The 12,005-nt window shown below is 40.2% G+C and overlaps 3 protein-coding genes across 7 annotated transcripts in view; 1 reads left to right on the forward strand and 2 right to left on the reverse strand.

Annotated features, from left to right (window-relative positions):
• Positions 1–2,229, reverse strand: part of tfap2e (transcription factor AP-2 epsilon) — a 14,011-nt gene extending 11,782 nt beyond the window's left edge. For 2 of the 4 annotated variants that reach the window (XM_042506719.2, XM_088090512.1), the window contains exon 1: positions 2,102–2,229. In XM_042506719.2, the coding sequence (XP_042362653.1) occupies positions 2,102–2,140 (39 nt within the window). In that variant the 5' untranslated portion in view covers positions 2,141–2,229. Of the gene's footprint in view, positions 1–1,295; positions 1,538–2,101 lie in introns of those variants that run through there. The other 2 variants (XM_042506720.2, XM_088090513.1) reach the window with 1 other exon arrangement.
• A 1,620-nt stretch (positions 2,230–3,849) lies between these two features.
• ncdn (neurochondrin) lies at positions 3,850–11,624 on the reverse strand. 2 transcript variants are annotated; one of them, XM_042506387.2, is made up of 8 exons: positions 11,510–11,624; positions 11,088–11,305; positions 8,970–10,017; positions 7,949–8,118; positions 6,740–6,978; positions 6,428–6,643; positions 6,161–6,303; positions 3,850–4,867 (listed from the first exon to the last, which is right to left on the reverse strand). In XM_042506387.2, the coding sequence occupies exons 2-8, from the start codon at positions 11,289–11,291 to the stop codon at positions 4,449–4,451; spliced, it is 2,439 nt and encodes an 812-aa protein (XP_042362321.2). In that variant the 5' UTR covers positions 11,292–11,305; positions 11,510–11,624; the 3' UTR covers positions 3,850–4,448. The 2 variants fall into 2 exon arrangements, with proteins under 2 accessions (XP_042362321.2, XP_042362322.2); XM_042506388.2 differs by lacking the exon at positions 11,510–11,624 and having other exon boundaries at positions 11,088–11,503.
• Positions 11,591–12,005, forward strand: part of kiaa0319l (KIAA0319-like ortholog) — a 28,718-nt gene continuing 28,303 nt past the window's right edge. Inside the window, exon 1 of the mRNA XM_042506312.2 lies at positions 11,591–11,715. The gene's annotated coding sequence lies outside the window, so the exon portion shown is untranslated. The remainder of the gene's footprint in view (positions 11,716–12,005) is intronic.

Below are 12,005 nucleotides of genomic sequence, written 5' to 3' on the forward strand. Positions count from 1 at the left end.
TTCTCCCAAATGTGTGATACGAGACTATTGTATCAAATGTCAGACTCCAAAAGTTAGGAGCTCCGGGAAATTTTTAAAGTGAGAAAATTTGGAATTGAAAATGTATATATATATATATATATATATATATATATGTGTGTGTGTGTATATATATATAAAGGTGGTTTTATTATAACAAAAACAGCTACACCACATAAATAAATGTATTTCCATTTGTGTTAGGTGGTTGGAAATAGCAGCGCTTGAAGTAATGCGCACTGGCAGAAGGCGCCCTTGGCATCGCCGCTGAACAGTGTCAGAAAGGTCATGGCCACCAAGAAGCTGCACAAAGGACAGGTAATGCACGACAACAACACGCTGCTCCGGGAGGGGGAATGCATCTGTAAATAATCTGTCATTGTGTCAACAAAACCACAGTGACCCCACAACAGGAAAAAAGGGTTCATTCAAGCTGACGAGGCGCAGAAAATTTATTTTGACTTTAAAAGTTTAACCCGCTCATGTAAAAGACACCAGCACGCAGCAGTGTGTGTAAAAACATTTAGTCCAGTAGCCTACATTTCTGCTCACACATCCTGGTATAATTGGATTTTTTAAAAAAGCTGGGTCACCCAGATCAATGCTGTTGTTGTGGAACAATGTCCATTATGTGCCAGACGGAGAGGCCCGCTGCCAGGTTAAAAACGCACATAAACATGACATACAGCTGTAGGATTGTTTTCATTATTTTAGTCTAACAAAGTTTAAATGTGAAGCTGTAAAAACGATAACTCTCCTCCATACAGATGGAGTAACAGTCTTTTTCGGCATGTGTGCAGTGAGTGGACACTTCACTGTCAGCCGGTCTCACTTGCTGTGACACTGTGCAGACAAAGAGCATCTCCGCGGACAGATGCGCCGCGCCGCAACACAACACTCAGTGTCAGGAAGGTTTATTGGGAAGTATGGACACTTTGTTATCGAGAGCAAAGAACAAATTTACCAAAAATGCATTTAACTATAAAAAAAGGAATCACCATTATACTCCTCAAGCTGATAGTTAATGTCACGTCCAAATATGGAGCAAATAGATGAAATCAGTCTTTTACTGACACCTTATATCAAACATATATATCACTGATACCTATACCTTAATCTGCACGGAATTAGCTGTTTTTAAGTGATAATAAATTTTGCCCATGTTCAATCTGACACTCGGCACAGAACTCTAAACTAAAATTGAATTACATTCATAATGAGCAGACATCCAACAGTCAAAAAATCTTTTAAAAAAAGCGAGTCTCTATCAAACTCACCATGGCCGAATAGGTGTGGATTAACATCTGGACCACTCTGGATACCCCCCAAATTTAAAATTCAACAGGATGCGCAGGCTTCCAACGACTCAAAGATGTTACCAAATGCTCCGACAGTGTAATCCAGACTGTTTCAACGGTCCATTAATTTCAAAAAGGTGTTATTTACTTTCCCTTCTCTCTCTGTGAGCTCTTTACGCGCAGATGAAAAGCTGCTGTCAGATACGCACACGCGCGCACAACACACACGGAGTCCTACAGACTCTCCATGAGCGCACTACTTATAGGTTTTGCGCACACCCGGCAGAATGAGGGGAGGGGTCGAGAGGGTCTACTTCTCTTAAAGAGATATATTCATTCAATTACGCTCCGTTAATTCAAACACGCGGCAGTTTTGCGTTTAATATTTTTAAAATGGCACTGGATGATGTTGTAGATTTTACGCACAGAGAGAGATTATTAAATATCACACTTTCTTTGTGTTTATTTAAGAAGCATCCCCACAAAAACATTTTAACGTCTAAGTTAAGACTGCAGTCGCTTTTACGTACGGATATGCAGTTCCCTCTGGTGAGATTTTTTTTTTCAGTTTTATAATCAAAATAATGCAGTTTTAGCCAAACATTTTACCCAAGCTGAATCGCTCAAACGTTTCACAAACGACAGGTGAATTTTCTGCTTCACTTTCCCTTAAAAAACAAGCCAACAGGCCCACCATGTGTAGCCTTTTACGCAGTGGTGATGGACTTAATAAGCCGCTTAAAGCGCAATATTAACAGAAGAAAACTGTGTCGTGTTGCTTTTACCTGCAGGCCGTCAGTCTTGGTTCGGGATTTCCAGAGCATGGTGATGCCGGTGGCTCTCTAGTCTGGTTGTCAAGCTGCAGCTGAGGGGTTAATGTGACGCGGTAGATGGAGAGGAGACGAGCTGAAGGTACAGAGAGAAGTGAGTTAGTTTGAGAGACGATGCAGGAGTTTGTATGGATGGGTGTTAGGGGGGAGGAGGGGGGCAGAAGGAAAAGGAGGGCGGGAGGTGACAGGAGTCGCGGAGGGGGGAACTGAAAACTTTTTCACGGTTTGTGCAGGAGCTGTAGGATCAATGGTGAATCAGAAAAACAAGTGGCAGGTGGTAATTAGAGGGCAAAACATCACTGATATGAACAAAAACGCGAATTCTTATACTTTGGATCGCCATGCAGCATTTTCATACTCCTTTTGTAAATAGTTGTCAACATAAAATATTCTCAACTGATAAGAATGAATACATTTATACAAATATTGGCAAAACAATAAATATGAATACATGAGTCATTCACCTTTCTACAACGTCTTGTTGCTCTTTGGTAAAATTACTTTATTAACACGGGGAAAAAATATTTTAGTCAATCTGCATTTTTTATGTATTCCTTTATTATATATGTAATACATTATCTTTATTATCTCTACGCCAAGATTTTACTGCATAAAATGACCAAACTGAAACAAAAACATTACTGGATAAGAGACAGGAAATTAGGTGGAAATCAAAAAAGAAGAAGAATCACGTAAAAATTCTTCTTTTACATGTCTCTGTGTAAACGCACGTGCATGTAGACAGAGGTATAATGTGTCAAGAACTTCACTTTATGTGCAAACAAGTCTCAGTGCGCCATCTTGTGGTAAATTATACACAAGAGGAGGAGGGGATTAACAGCAGCAAGTTATCCACCTTTACACCTTGAGACATCATGGTTTGTTAGATTTAAACACCTTTATTATATTATATAAAAGACTTTTTAAATCCCACCCAGAATTAAATTTATGACTAATTTTACAGCAGCCACAATTGAAGGTTCAAAACAGCATGAACTGAATTAATAACTACTTAAGATTAGGGGGAATTTTGCCCAAATATTTATTGCAACATAAAACGTGACTTTCTGTTGACTGTATGCATAGAGTAAATTGTTATTATTATTAAAGTTAATGGTAATCGGAAGCTCTGACAGAGCAATGTCATAAAGAACTCATAAAAATTCTGCTTCTACTACACCACTTATGAGACTAGATTAACTTAAACTTTTGACAAGATAAAATTCCAGAACAATAAAAAATTATGACAGGCATGTGTTGCATTGTCACCCAGCTTAAATATTTAATTATTGTGCCTGTTTCAACAATGTAAAGTGTACTATTAACAGCCTTGCCAGATCATTTTCATAGTCAGTGTTAAAAGAATCTAAAGACACATCCTGACTTAAAAGTTACTTAAAAGGACTTGTGAACTAAAGTATAAGGTTGGCAATATTCAATTTTTGTTATTGTTTACCAATTCCATTAAAAACTGTTCAGTCTGTCTCTCGCTACTTATTGACTGTTTGTGGCTCTCAGTCCAGAGTCCATTTGTTCCTTCTGTAGATGCAAATCTTAAAAAAAAAGAAAAGTCAACATAAATGTGAGTATCAACTGGCACCCAAATAAGACTTAAAAACCGCTCTGCCTAACGTTGACGTAGTCAGCTAGTTGGGTTATTTATAAAAATAAATAAAAGATGCACACAAAGTAACATATTCTAGTTGGTTTTCTCACAAATTTGTTTTTATTAAAGAAATTAACATTTTACTATTGACATGTAACAAACTGTTTTCAGGGTGCAGTATGAACATCTGCATTACACAAAAAAAATATTAATTTTGAGTGCTGTCTTTTCAATACAAGCTCATTTTAAAAATCACAGGACCAGCAGCTAGGGCTGGGTGTTGTTTAAGAAATGATGATACCAGTACTCTTACAGTGACACTGTCACAAACAGAGTGCAATAGGAAGCTTGCAGTGACTGGCTGCAAGAAACCCATACACAAAGCCATTTTTTTAAACAGATTTGGGTACAAAAAACGTTGAAATGCAGGTATCATTTGACAGAAGAAGTTTTAGTACTACTTAATACTGAGTTATTTCGGTCAGTATCGAGTGATGATACCCAGCCCTCTCAGCATTATGTGGGGCCCTTCATCTTTTTCTCACAATAAAGTCTGCAGCAGCGGGTCACACATTATTCACTTCAGATTGGCGCAAGTATTAAACACACAACTTTGGCTTTCTTCTTTATTGCTTCATGTTCAACTCTGCAAGTCAGAAATGAAAGAGCATGCTGTCTGACGGAGGCAGTTTGGTTTCACTTCACTTCTACTGATTTCTTCAGGTTCCTCATAGAGACCAAAGCTCCTTTACCACTCCTCATCATGTCTCCAATCTCCAGTTTACACACTGGGCACTGGTCTGCCATGGCGCACAGGGCCTCCTCTAGCGCCTCCTGTGTGTGCTGGTCAGGCAGTGCGCTACATTGACTCAGCATGGTGAGTGTGTGTTTGAGCCAACCTTCCTCTCTGACCAGGGCGGTGATCCAGGGCTGAGCGCGGACGCAGCCTCCCAGCGCCTGCAGACCCAACCTCCAGAGCTCTGCTGCATCGTCCCAGCTTTCCTCCCAGCTGAGGCTCACCTTCACCGGACCGGAGCTGGAGCCAGAGTCCAGGGCGCTGCGGAGGAACCGGAGAGCTGAGGAGAAGAACCGTCTCTGGCTGGCTTCGACTGAGTCTGGAATATAAACAAGTATGTATGGTTAGTGGATATTTCTGATTTTTAACTAAAGCTGCCAATAATTGACATTTTGTGCCAATATTTACATTTGAAATGTGATAGAAAATATGTAATAACAAAATAATGATTTTCGGTCTATAAGCAAACCATATCACATTACAGAAAGTCAGACTGATTGATAAGTGCGGGTTTAAGAAGAGAGACTCGGTTAAAACTTTGAAACGTGGAACAACATCTTTTTTCTTGTGTTGCTTTCAGACACCTTTCGCAAGTATTTAAACCTTTGAACCCTGAGCAAATTGGTGCGATTTCTTTCATTTAGAAGACACAGAAAAAGGGCAGTTAGCAACCAAATGTTCCACAAATTCCAAGAAAAAAACAGATTTAGAAAATATTTGTTTTAGAAAATTAATTTAAAGGGAAGGGAAAATATCTAGGGAAAAAGAAAAAGGCTAGGGAAAAAATATAATCGCATGTTACAAAATGAATATATATATATATTTAGGAGTTTTTCTAAATGATTTCTTTTTTCTTTCTTTTTTTTCATTATTTATTTATTTTTAAACTAATTTTCAGGAAATGTTCTTGTACTTTTAACCAATTTCTTGCTAATTTTGGGGTCATTTCCTTTTTCACTGCCTCCCATGTTTTTAAAAGAAATCAAGCCAATTTGACCAGATTTCAAAGGGTTAACTGAGGTTTTAAGAGCAACAGTAATGTTTACATCCCCAATCTGCATCTCAAGTGCTGCAGAATTCCTGCCCAACCTCGAGCCCACATGATCTGCATCCCCAAAGGCCTTTTTCAAAGCAGTCATAGAAATAAATGCACAAGGGTAACTAATAACATTAGTAATGGCTGCATTCCATTTAGGTTTGCCATTTTCAAAGTCCTGGTACTTAAAAAACATTTTGACATTTCCCTACACGGGTGTAATAATTGAATTAATAAAGTCTGAGTGCCTAACAAGGGTTAAAATACAATTTTAGGTTTGCTGTATAGCCCTGTAGAATTACTATAAAAGAAACATGATAAAAACTTTACAGAGTATATTTACTGGACATAAGTTTGTGTTGTCCCAAACACAACGGGAAAAAATGGTCAGGCTTCCCACACACTTTCATGGACAAAACTTCAAAACTTTTCCATGACATTTCAAAAGCCTCTGACTTTTTTTGGCCCCACTGACATTTTATTCCAACATATCAGATCAGAATAAAACTCAAACATAATTTCCGCTAGTTTGAAAAATGCGGTAAATAAATTTACTGTTGCACGATTGTCACAAACCTGAGGGAGTTGATTTGAGTCTACCCATCATCAGACCCAACGTGCAGTAATTGGCTGCTAGGACCAGCAGGTGGGGTTTATGAACCAAGACAGGAAGTGCTGCACTCAGAAGGGCCTCCAGCGTCCTGAAACACGGGTCCTTCCTGGACAACAAAACAGAAAAAGTTCAGAAGAATGGTGATATCTCAGTTACTGATGGACATAAATAAAACAACAGATCATTATTTTGCCAGCTTCAGATGAGTGTTTCAGTTAGAAACCAGCTACCTGACTCTCTCGGGCTCTGTGACGGTGAAGTTGAGGAGGGCTGAGCAGGCGGTCTCCATGCTGGGATTCCTGGCCGACACTGCTCCACTTTTCCCTTTGAGGGAAGACCAGCACTGTGACAGAAAGTCCACCAGCAGGGCCGGGGTGTCGAGGGTGAGCAGCACCTTCCTGGGGCCTTCCTCCGCTGACAGGTGGCACAGAGCGGGGAGGAGATACCTGCAGAGAAGAAGAAGAGACCGATAACTACAGAATCTGTGGAGTAAATTATAAGCTATATGACTGATTTCCTCCAATATGTATTGCCATCTTTACCTCAGAGCTTCTTTGCCGGTCCACGCCTCCTTCTCCTCTCTAACGGACATCTCAGCCATCCAGTCAGAGAGGCCCTGCTCTGTGCTCTCGCCCTGCAGATGGCTCCGAGAGTAGCTGATCAAGAACGGCAACAGTGCAGTCACTTCCTCCTTCAGACAGGACGTCTCCTCAGCCAGCCACGAGCACAGAGAGCGGAAAGTGGCAAAAATAAACGGGTCACCATAGCGACTTGGATCCACCTATGAGAACGAGAAAAATTGAGGAAGCGTTCTTTAAAAAAAGTGCATGAACTGACCTCTGAGATTTAACATTTTAAAAAGAACCATTATTATAACGGAACATCAAAACACAACATTCATATTTTCATATATAAAGATTTATACACAAAATGTTGTGCTTTCCTCTCTCCTTCAATGCTCTGATACAAAAGTATTTTAACAAGTGAATATTGTTTTTTTAAAAAACCTTCCTGGTCTCCCAAAAATATTTCTTTCTTCTTTTCTTTCCCTTGGCAGCGTATCTTTGCTTTTCATTGTCTTGCCAAGGAAAAAACAAGCAAAAAAATGCCTGCTATTGTCCCATTGTTCCACAATGTAATCCAATATTTGTTAGCTGCAGAGCTGCAACCAATAACAAGCAATAAATCTGACAATTATTCTGACAATTATTATGTAAGTTGTTTAGTTGTTCGGTCTATAAAATATTGAAAAACAGTGAAAAATGTCCAATACAATGTCTTTAAGCCCCAGGCCACGTCACCAAATGTCATGTTTAGCCAATCAACATATCAGACATTAAAAATATTCAGTTTATTATCCAGTAAGACACTCAAAAGTAACAACTCATCAAATATGAGAGGCTATAACTACGGAATTTTAGACATTTTTATTTCATAAAGAACTTGATAAATAATCATTAAAAAAATAATCCACTTTTTAAAATACTGCCATTTATTTTCTCAGTTGACTGATTGATAAATCTAGAAAATATTATTTTAGCTCTATTTGTAGGCTTATTATTTCAAAATTAATTCCTAATTACATTACTAGGTAGTCACAGGCATTTACTCAGAATTTATGTCATACTCTTAATTACTAGGAAATGTAAATTCTTGTCACCGAACTAGCAAAAAATCATTTCACCCAAAACCAGCAACAAGTAGTGGAGTATAAAAAGACCAGAAGATAAGGTTGAACGTTCTCCTCTCACCTGCTGCAGGTGATACATTAAAGCGGAGAAGGCCTCCTCCAGCACCCCGAGGACCTGCCTGCTCTGCTGCAGACTGAGCGAAGGGATGGAGCTCTGAGTCGGCACCGTCGTCTGCGACACTCCCAGACAGCAGGCCTGCTCTATGGCAGCCTCCATGATTCGATAACAGCCTGGAAAAATAAGTTATAAGAACAGTTAATCATGTTTAATCAAATCTTACCACATGGTTTCAGAGCAGATACTAAAAGCAGGGTGGTAGCTACCATTGAGGACAACAAGGTCATGTCCTCAGTATTTTTAAGAGACTTTGGAGATTTTAAACATCCTAAGAAAGTCCTATAACTACACACAAATTATACATGGAGAGTCTTTAAGCCTGATTTGGATATTTGAGACAAAAACTAACCATTTTTGTGGGAAAAAAACACAAGTTGAGATGATGTGATTCCATATTATTAAACCAGAATAACTGTCCATGAATGGCATTGTGGGGAAAACTGTGAAATAACATTTAGATGTTTAGGGAAATAGAATGGGAAGAAAATATATTTTAACTGTCAAATTAATGTGCAAAACATGTTTTTGGTGGGTAGTTAAGCATTTCAAAGGGGTGGATTATATTTAGGGACTCTGGACTCCTGGCATCAGTGTTTCTGTCCTGGCAACAGGCCTGGTTAAAAGAATTAGCTAACTTTCCAAACCATTTGCTTTTTTATTTTAATTTTTCTTATTTTGTTTTTAAATTTTAAAGTAATTCTCAGGTTATTTTCTTCTATTTTATTTTTAAACCAATTTCTTTTTTCCTTGATCATTGCCATCTTGACATGTTTTTTTTAAGGAAATCAAGCCAATTTGCTCTGCTTTCAAGGGTTAATAAATAATGAAAATTACCAAGGAAGCAGTGTGGGACAGGCATCAACACACTGACAAACTGTTATGGTGGCTTCAGCTTTGCAAGTATGCCAGTTATTAGGAAATTGACAATTACAATCACGAAACCTTTTTTTAACTGGAATACTACCTGTGAGTGTGTGCTGCAGCTCTGGGCTCAGATCGTTACCAGGTGGCTCCTCCAAACCCATCCTGACCTCCACACAGGCTCGGTTCACCAGTAAGCAGCAGAACTTTGGTGGTCCCACCAGCTCCCACCCGTGCAAATCCAGCAGACAAGCACAGAGGACCAGGATCGGTCCGATCTGTCTCGGGGTCAACTTAGCCTGCAACATGGGTCTCAATGCCCCCCATACGCGGGCCACGACCCCCTTCAGCTCCTCACTGTCTACTGCCACTCCTACTGGGGGAAGAAACTGCACCAACTGGGCACACATGTCAAGCTTGGTCTGGTCTGTGGCTTTGCAGAAGTCTTTGGAGAGCCTGACCAGCAGAGAGAGGAGTTCTGCCGAGTGTTTACTCCACACTTTGTCTTTATTTTTACCTGCGAGAAGGCAAGCAAGCAAGGCGAGCCCCCTCTCACGGCTGAAAGTCTGGTTTTGTTGCACTGCTTGGCACAGAGCGGGAATGGCACCCCTGCTCAACAGCTGGTCGGCACCTCTGGGTAACGCACGCACAGCTGTGAGGACCTGGTAGCAGTCAGCAGCCATGGCCTCATCCAGCTTGGAGGACGTGGAGGTTTCTTGACATGTTGATTCTTTGTTTGCTTCACTGCCGTCATCACCCTTTTGCTTGCTGGTCTTACCTTCTCCTAATTTTGCCACATTGGTAGGATTACTTTCTGTGTTTAAACTCTCTGCTGATTTACAACCTGGACTCATCTCTCCATCCTGGTTCTGTTCCTGTTTCTGCTGGTTCACAGGACCATTTGCTACAATGCCCAGCAGGAGTGGGACGGTGGTGAGGAGCTGGGGATGGGAGGCCATATCTGGATCTGTGCTCAGGGCAGCCAACAGAGCCGTGCCCAGTGAGAGGAGCTCCTGTGGGGGTAAGCCGGAGTTGTCGCTCCCTCTGACTGCCGTCACCAAAAGCCGAGCAGGAAGGTTCAGACCCACGGCCTCGAAGATGCGCCTTAAGGTGGGTTTGTCAAGCTGGTTTGCAGGGCACAGTCGAGTTATCTGAAGACAGAGAAGGCAAAAAAACAGAGAAAACACCCACCTGTCAGATCTCTACGTGTACATAGCCTATATACTACACCATACACCTAGCTACAGTAAAACTAAAGCGGTACCTCTGGTATAAAATATACATTTGTGAAAGTGATTATATTCAGTTTTTGTTGAAACTGATTTCGAAAGGTGTTGATTAAACTTTACAATATTTTTATAAGGTGTCAGTTGTGATGCTGTGTTCATCTAAGAGGTATATTTTGCCCATTTAATCGATAAGTTTTTATGATGGTAAGACTTGAATATTGCAGCTTATCTAGGTGTAGTCACTGGTTGTAGCTGTGTTTTGTGTTTCTTTGTGGTTGTTTTGTCCCTTTTGTGGGTTTTTTGCTGTTTCTTTGCAACTCCTTGTGGAGTTTTTTGTATTCCTTTTCGGTCATTTTGAGTCTCTTCCTGGTCTCTATGTGTTGCCTGTGCGCGGTAGGCCCTGTTCAGTTATCCATCCAAGGTTGTGGTTAGGGTAGCAACTAACAACTAATGGTGAGTAATCTGTTGACTACTTTATAGACTAAGTGCTAAATCATTTAGGCTATAAAATCTTAAAAGATAGAGAAAAATAACATCCCCACGATTTATTCAATATCAAGTGATAAAAAAACAGAGAAAAAGTTACATATTCTTATATTTTGAGGAGCAAGAAACAGAAAATATTTTGCATTTTGTGTTCATCTAGTAATCATTTAATCAACTTACAATTTTTTGCACTAGTTACGGATAAATCAAATCTAAAAAGGGTAAAAAAGCAGGGGAGTAGGTCCCAAGCTACCAGTCAAAGCCTCTTTTGTGTCTGCAGTGCCCTTTAATGCCAACATTTGTGTGCTTTCTGCTTTTAACCACTTCTATCACTGTTTTTAGGGTTTTCCAACTTGAACTAATGCTAATATTTTTCTAGCTGCTAGTTAGTACATAATATATGAATTGTACAGTCAATCAGTTAGCATACTAACAATATTAACTGTAGGGATTATAGTGAAAATAGTGTGTGCTGTGTATTTAATCTCACGTAGACACACACTTACCAGCAGAAGAGCAGCCAGTGTGTGACTGTCATTCTGAGCCTGTCTGAGAGCATGCAGACATCTCTCCAGCACCTCTCTCTGAGCATCAGTCAAACCACCTCCTGCATCCGTCTCTGAGCCTCCTCCACCTTCTCCTCCGCCCTGCTCCTCTTTCCCAGGAGTCTGGCTGCTCACGGCAGGTGTAACCTCGGCGTTGTCAGCCATTACGACCGTAGTAACTGAGCAACCGAGAGAGGAATTTAAAAAAAAGTAAGCAAAAGTTAAAAAAAGGAACTGAAATCAGATCATTAGCTCCACACTGTTGAGGACAACGAGATCAGCCTAATTTTGTGATTTCAGCTGGTCTGCTGAGTCACTCTGAGTAACGGCTAGAAATAATTCCACGGTTTGAATTTGAATTTGTAAACGTTAATTTAACTTACTGCGTGACAGCCCGATCGCGCGCGGTAACAGCTCGTGTGCGCTTCCCGGAAGTAAATTGTCAAAACAAAGCTGCGAGGAACCAATCAAAACGGTCCAAGAATGCCAACGAGCCAATCGCGGGAGGGATACTTGGAAGGCGGAGACGCCATTTTGGTCCGTGTTGTAAACGTCGGACAAGCAAAACTGCGCTGCTTTTAGGGGCACGGTAAACATTTTCACTCTTTTATTTGTAATTTTCAACATTAGATATTCTACAGTATGACTGAAGCTCGACAGATGAGGTGTCTGTGTTGAACTGAGCGTGTTCGCTGTCGCTGCTGGTCGGCAGGTGGCGCACGGCGGAAGTAGTCGGATTAAAATCAATTGTCAGTTTAATTTAAGATAATAATATATATGCATGTATTTTTATTTATGTTTTAATAGTATTATCATTCTGTTTGGTGATTTATTGTTGTAGATATATGTTTATATGAGTCATTTGATTTGATGAACAGT

Source organism: Plectropomus leopardus, chromosome 17, assembly GCF_026936395.1.
Source record: "Plectropomus leopardus strain MGB_pleo_1.0 chromosome 17, ASM2693639v1, whole genome shotgun sequence".
In the NCBI taxonomy this organism is placed as follows: Eukaryota; Metazoa; Chordata; class Actinopteri; order Perciformes; family Serranidae; genus Plectropomus; species Plectropomus leopardus.

Bases quoted from the DNA above. Each gene is read 5' to 3' on its own strand.
- ncdn (XM_042506387.2), bottom strand. From the start codon at position 11,291: ATGGCTGACAACGCCGAGGTTACACCTGCCGTGAGCAGCCAGACTCCT. The intron at 10,018-11,087 runs GTAAGTGTGTGT...CTCTGTCTTCAG, and splicing joins CACTGGCTGCTCTTCTGCTG to ATAACTCGACTGTGCCCTGC. The intron at 6,644-6,739 runs GTAAAGATGGCA...TCTTCTCTGCAG, and splicing joins ACCGGCAAAGAAGCTCTGAG to GTATCTCCTCCCCGCTCTGT.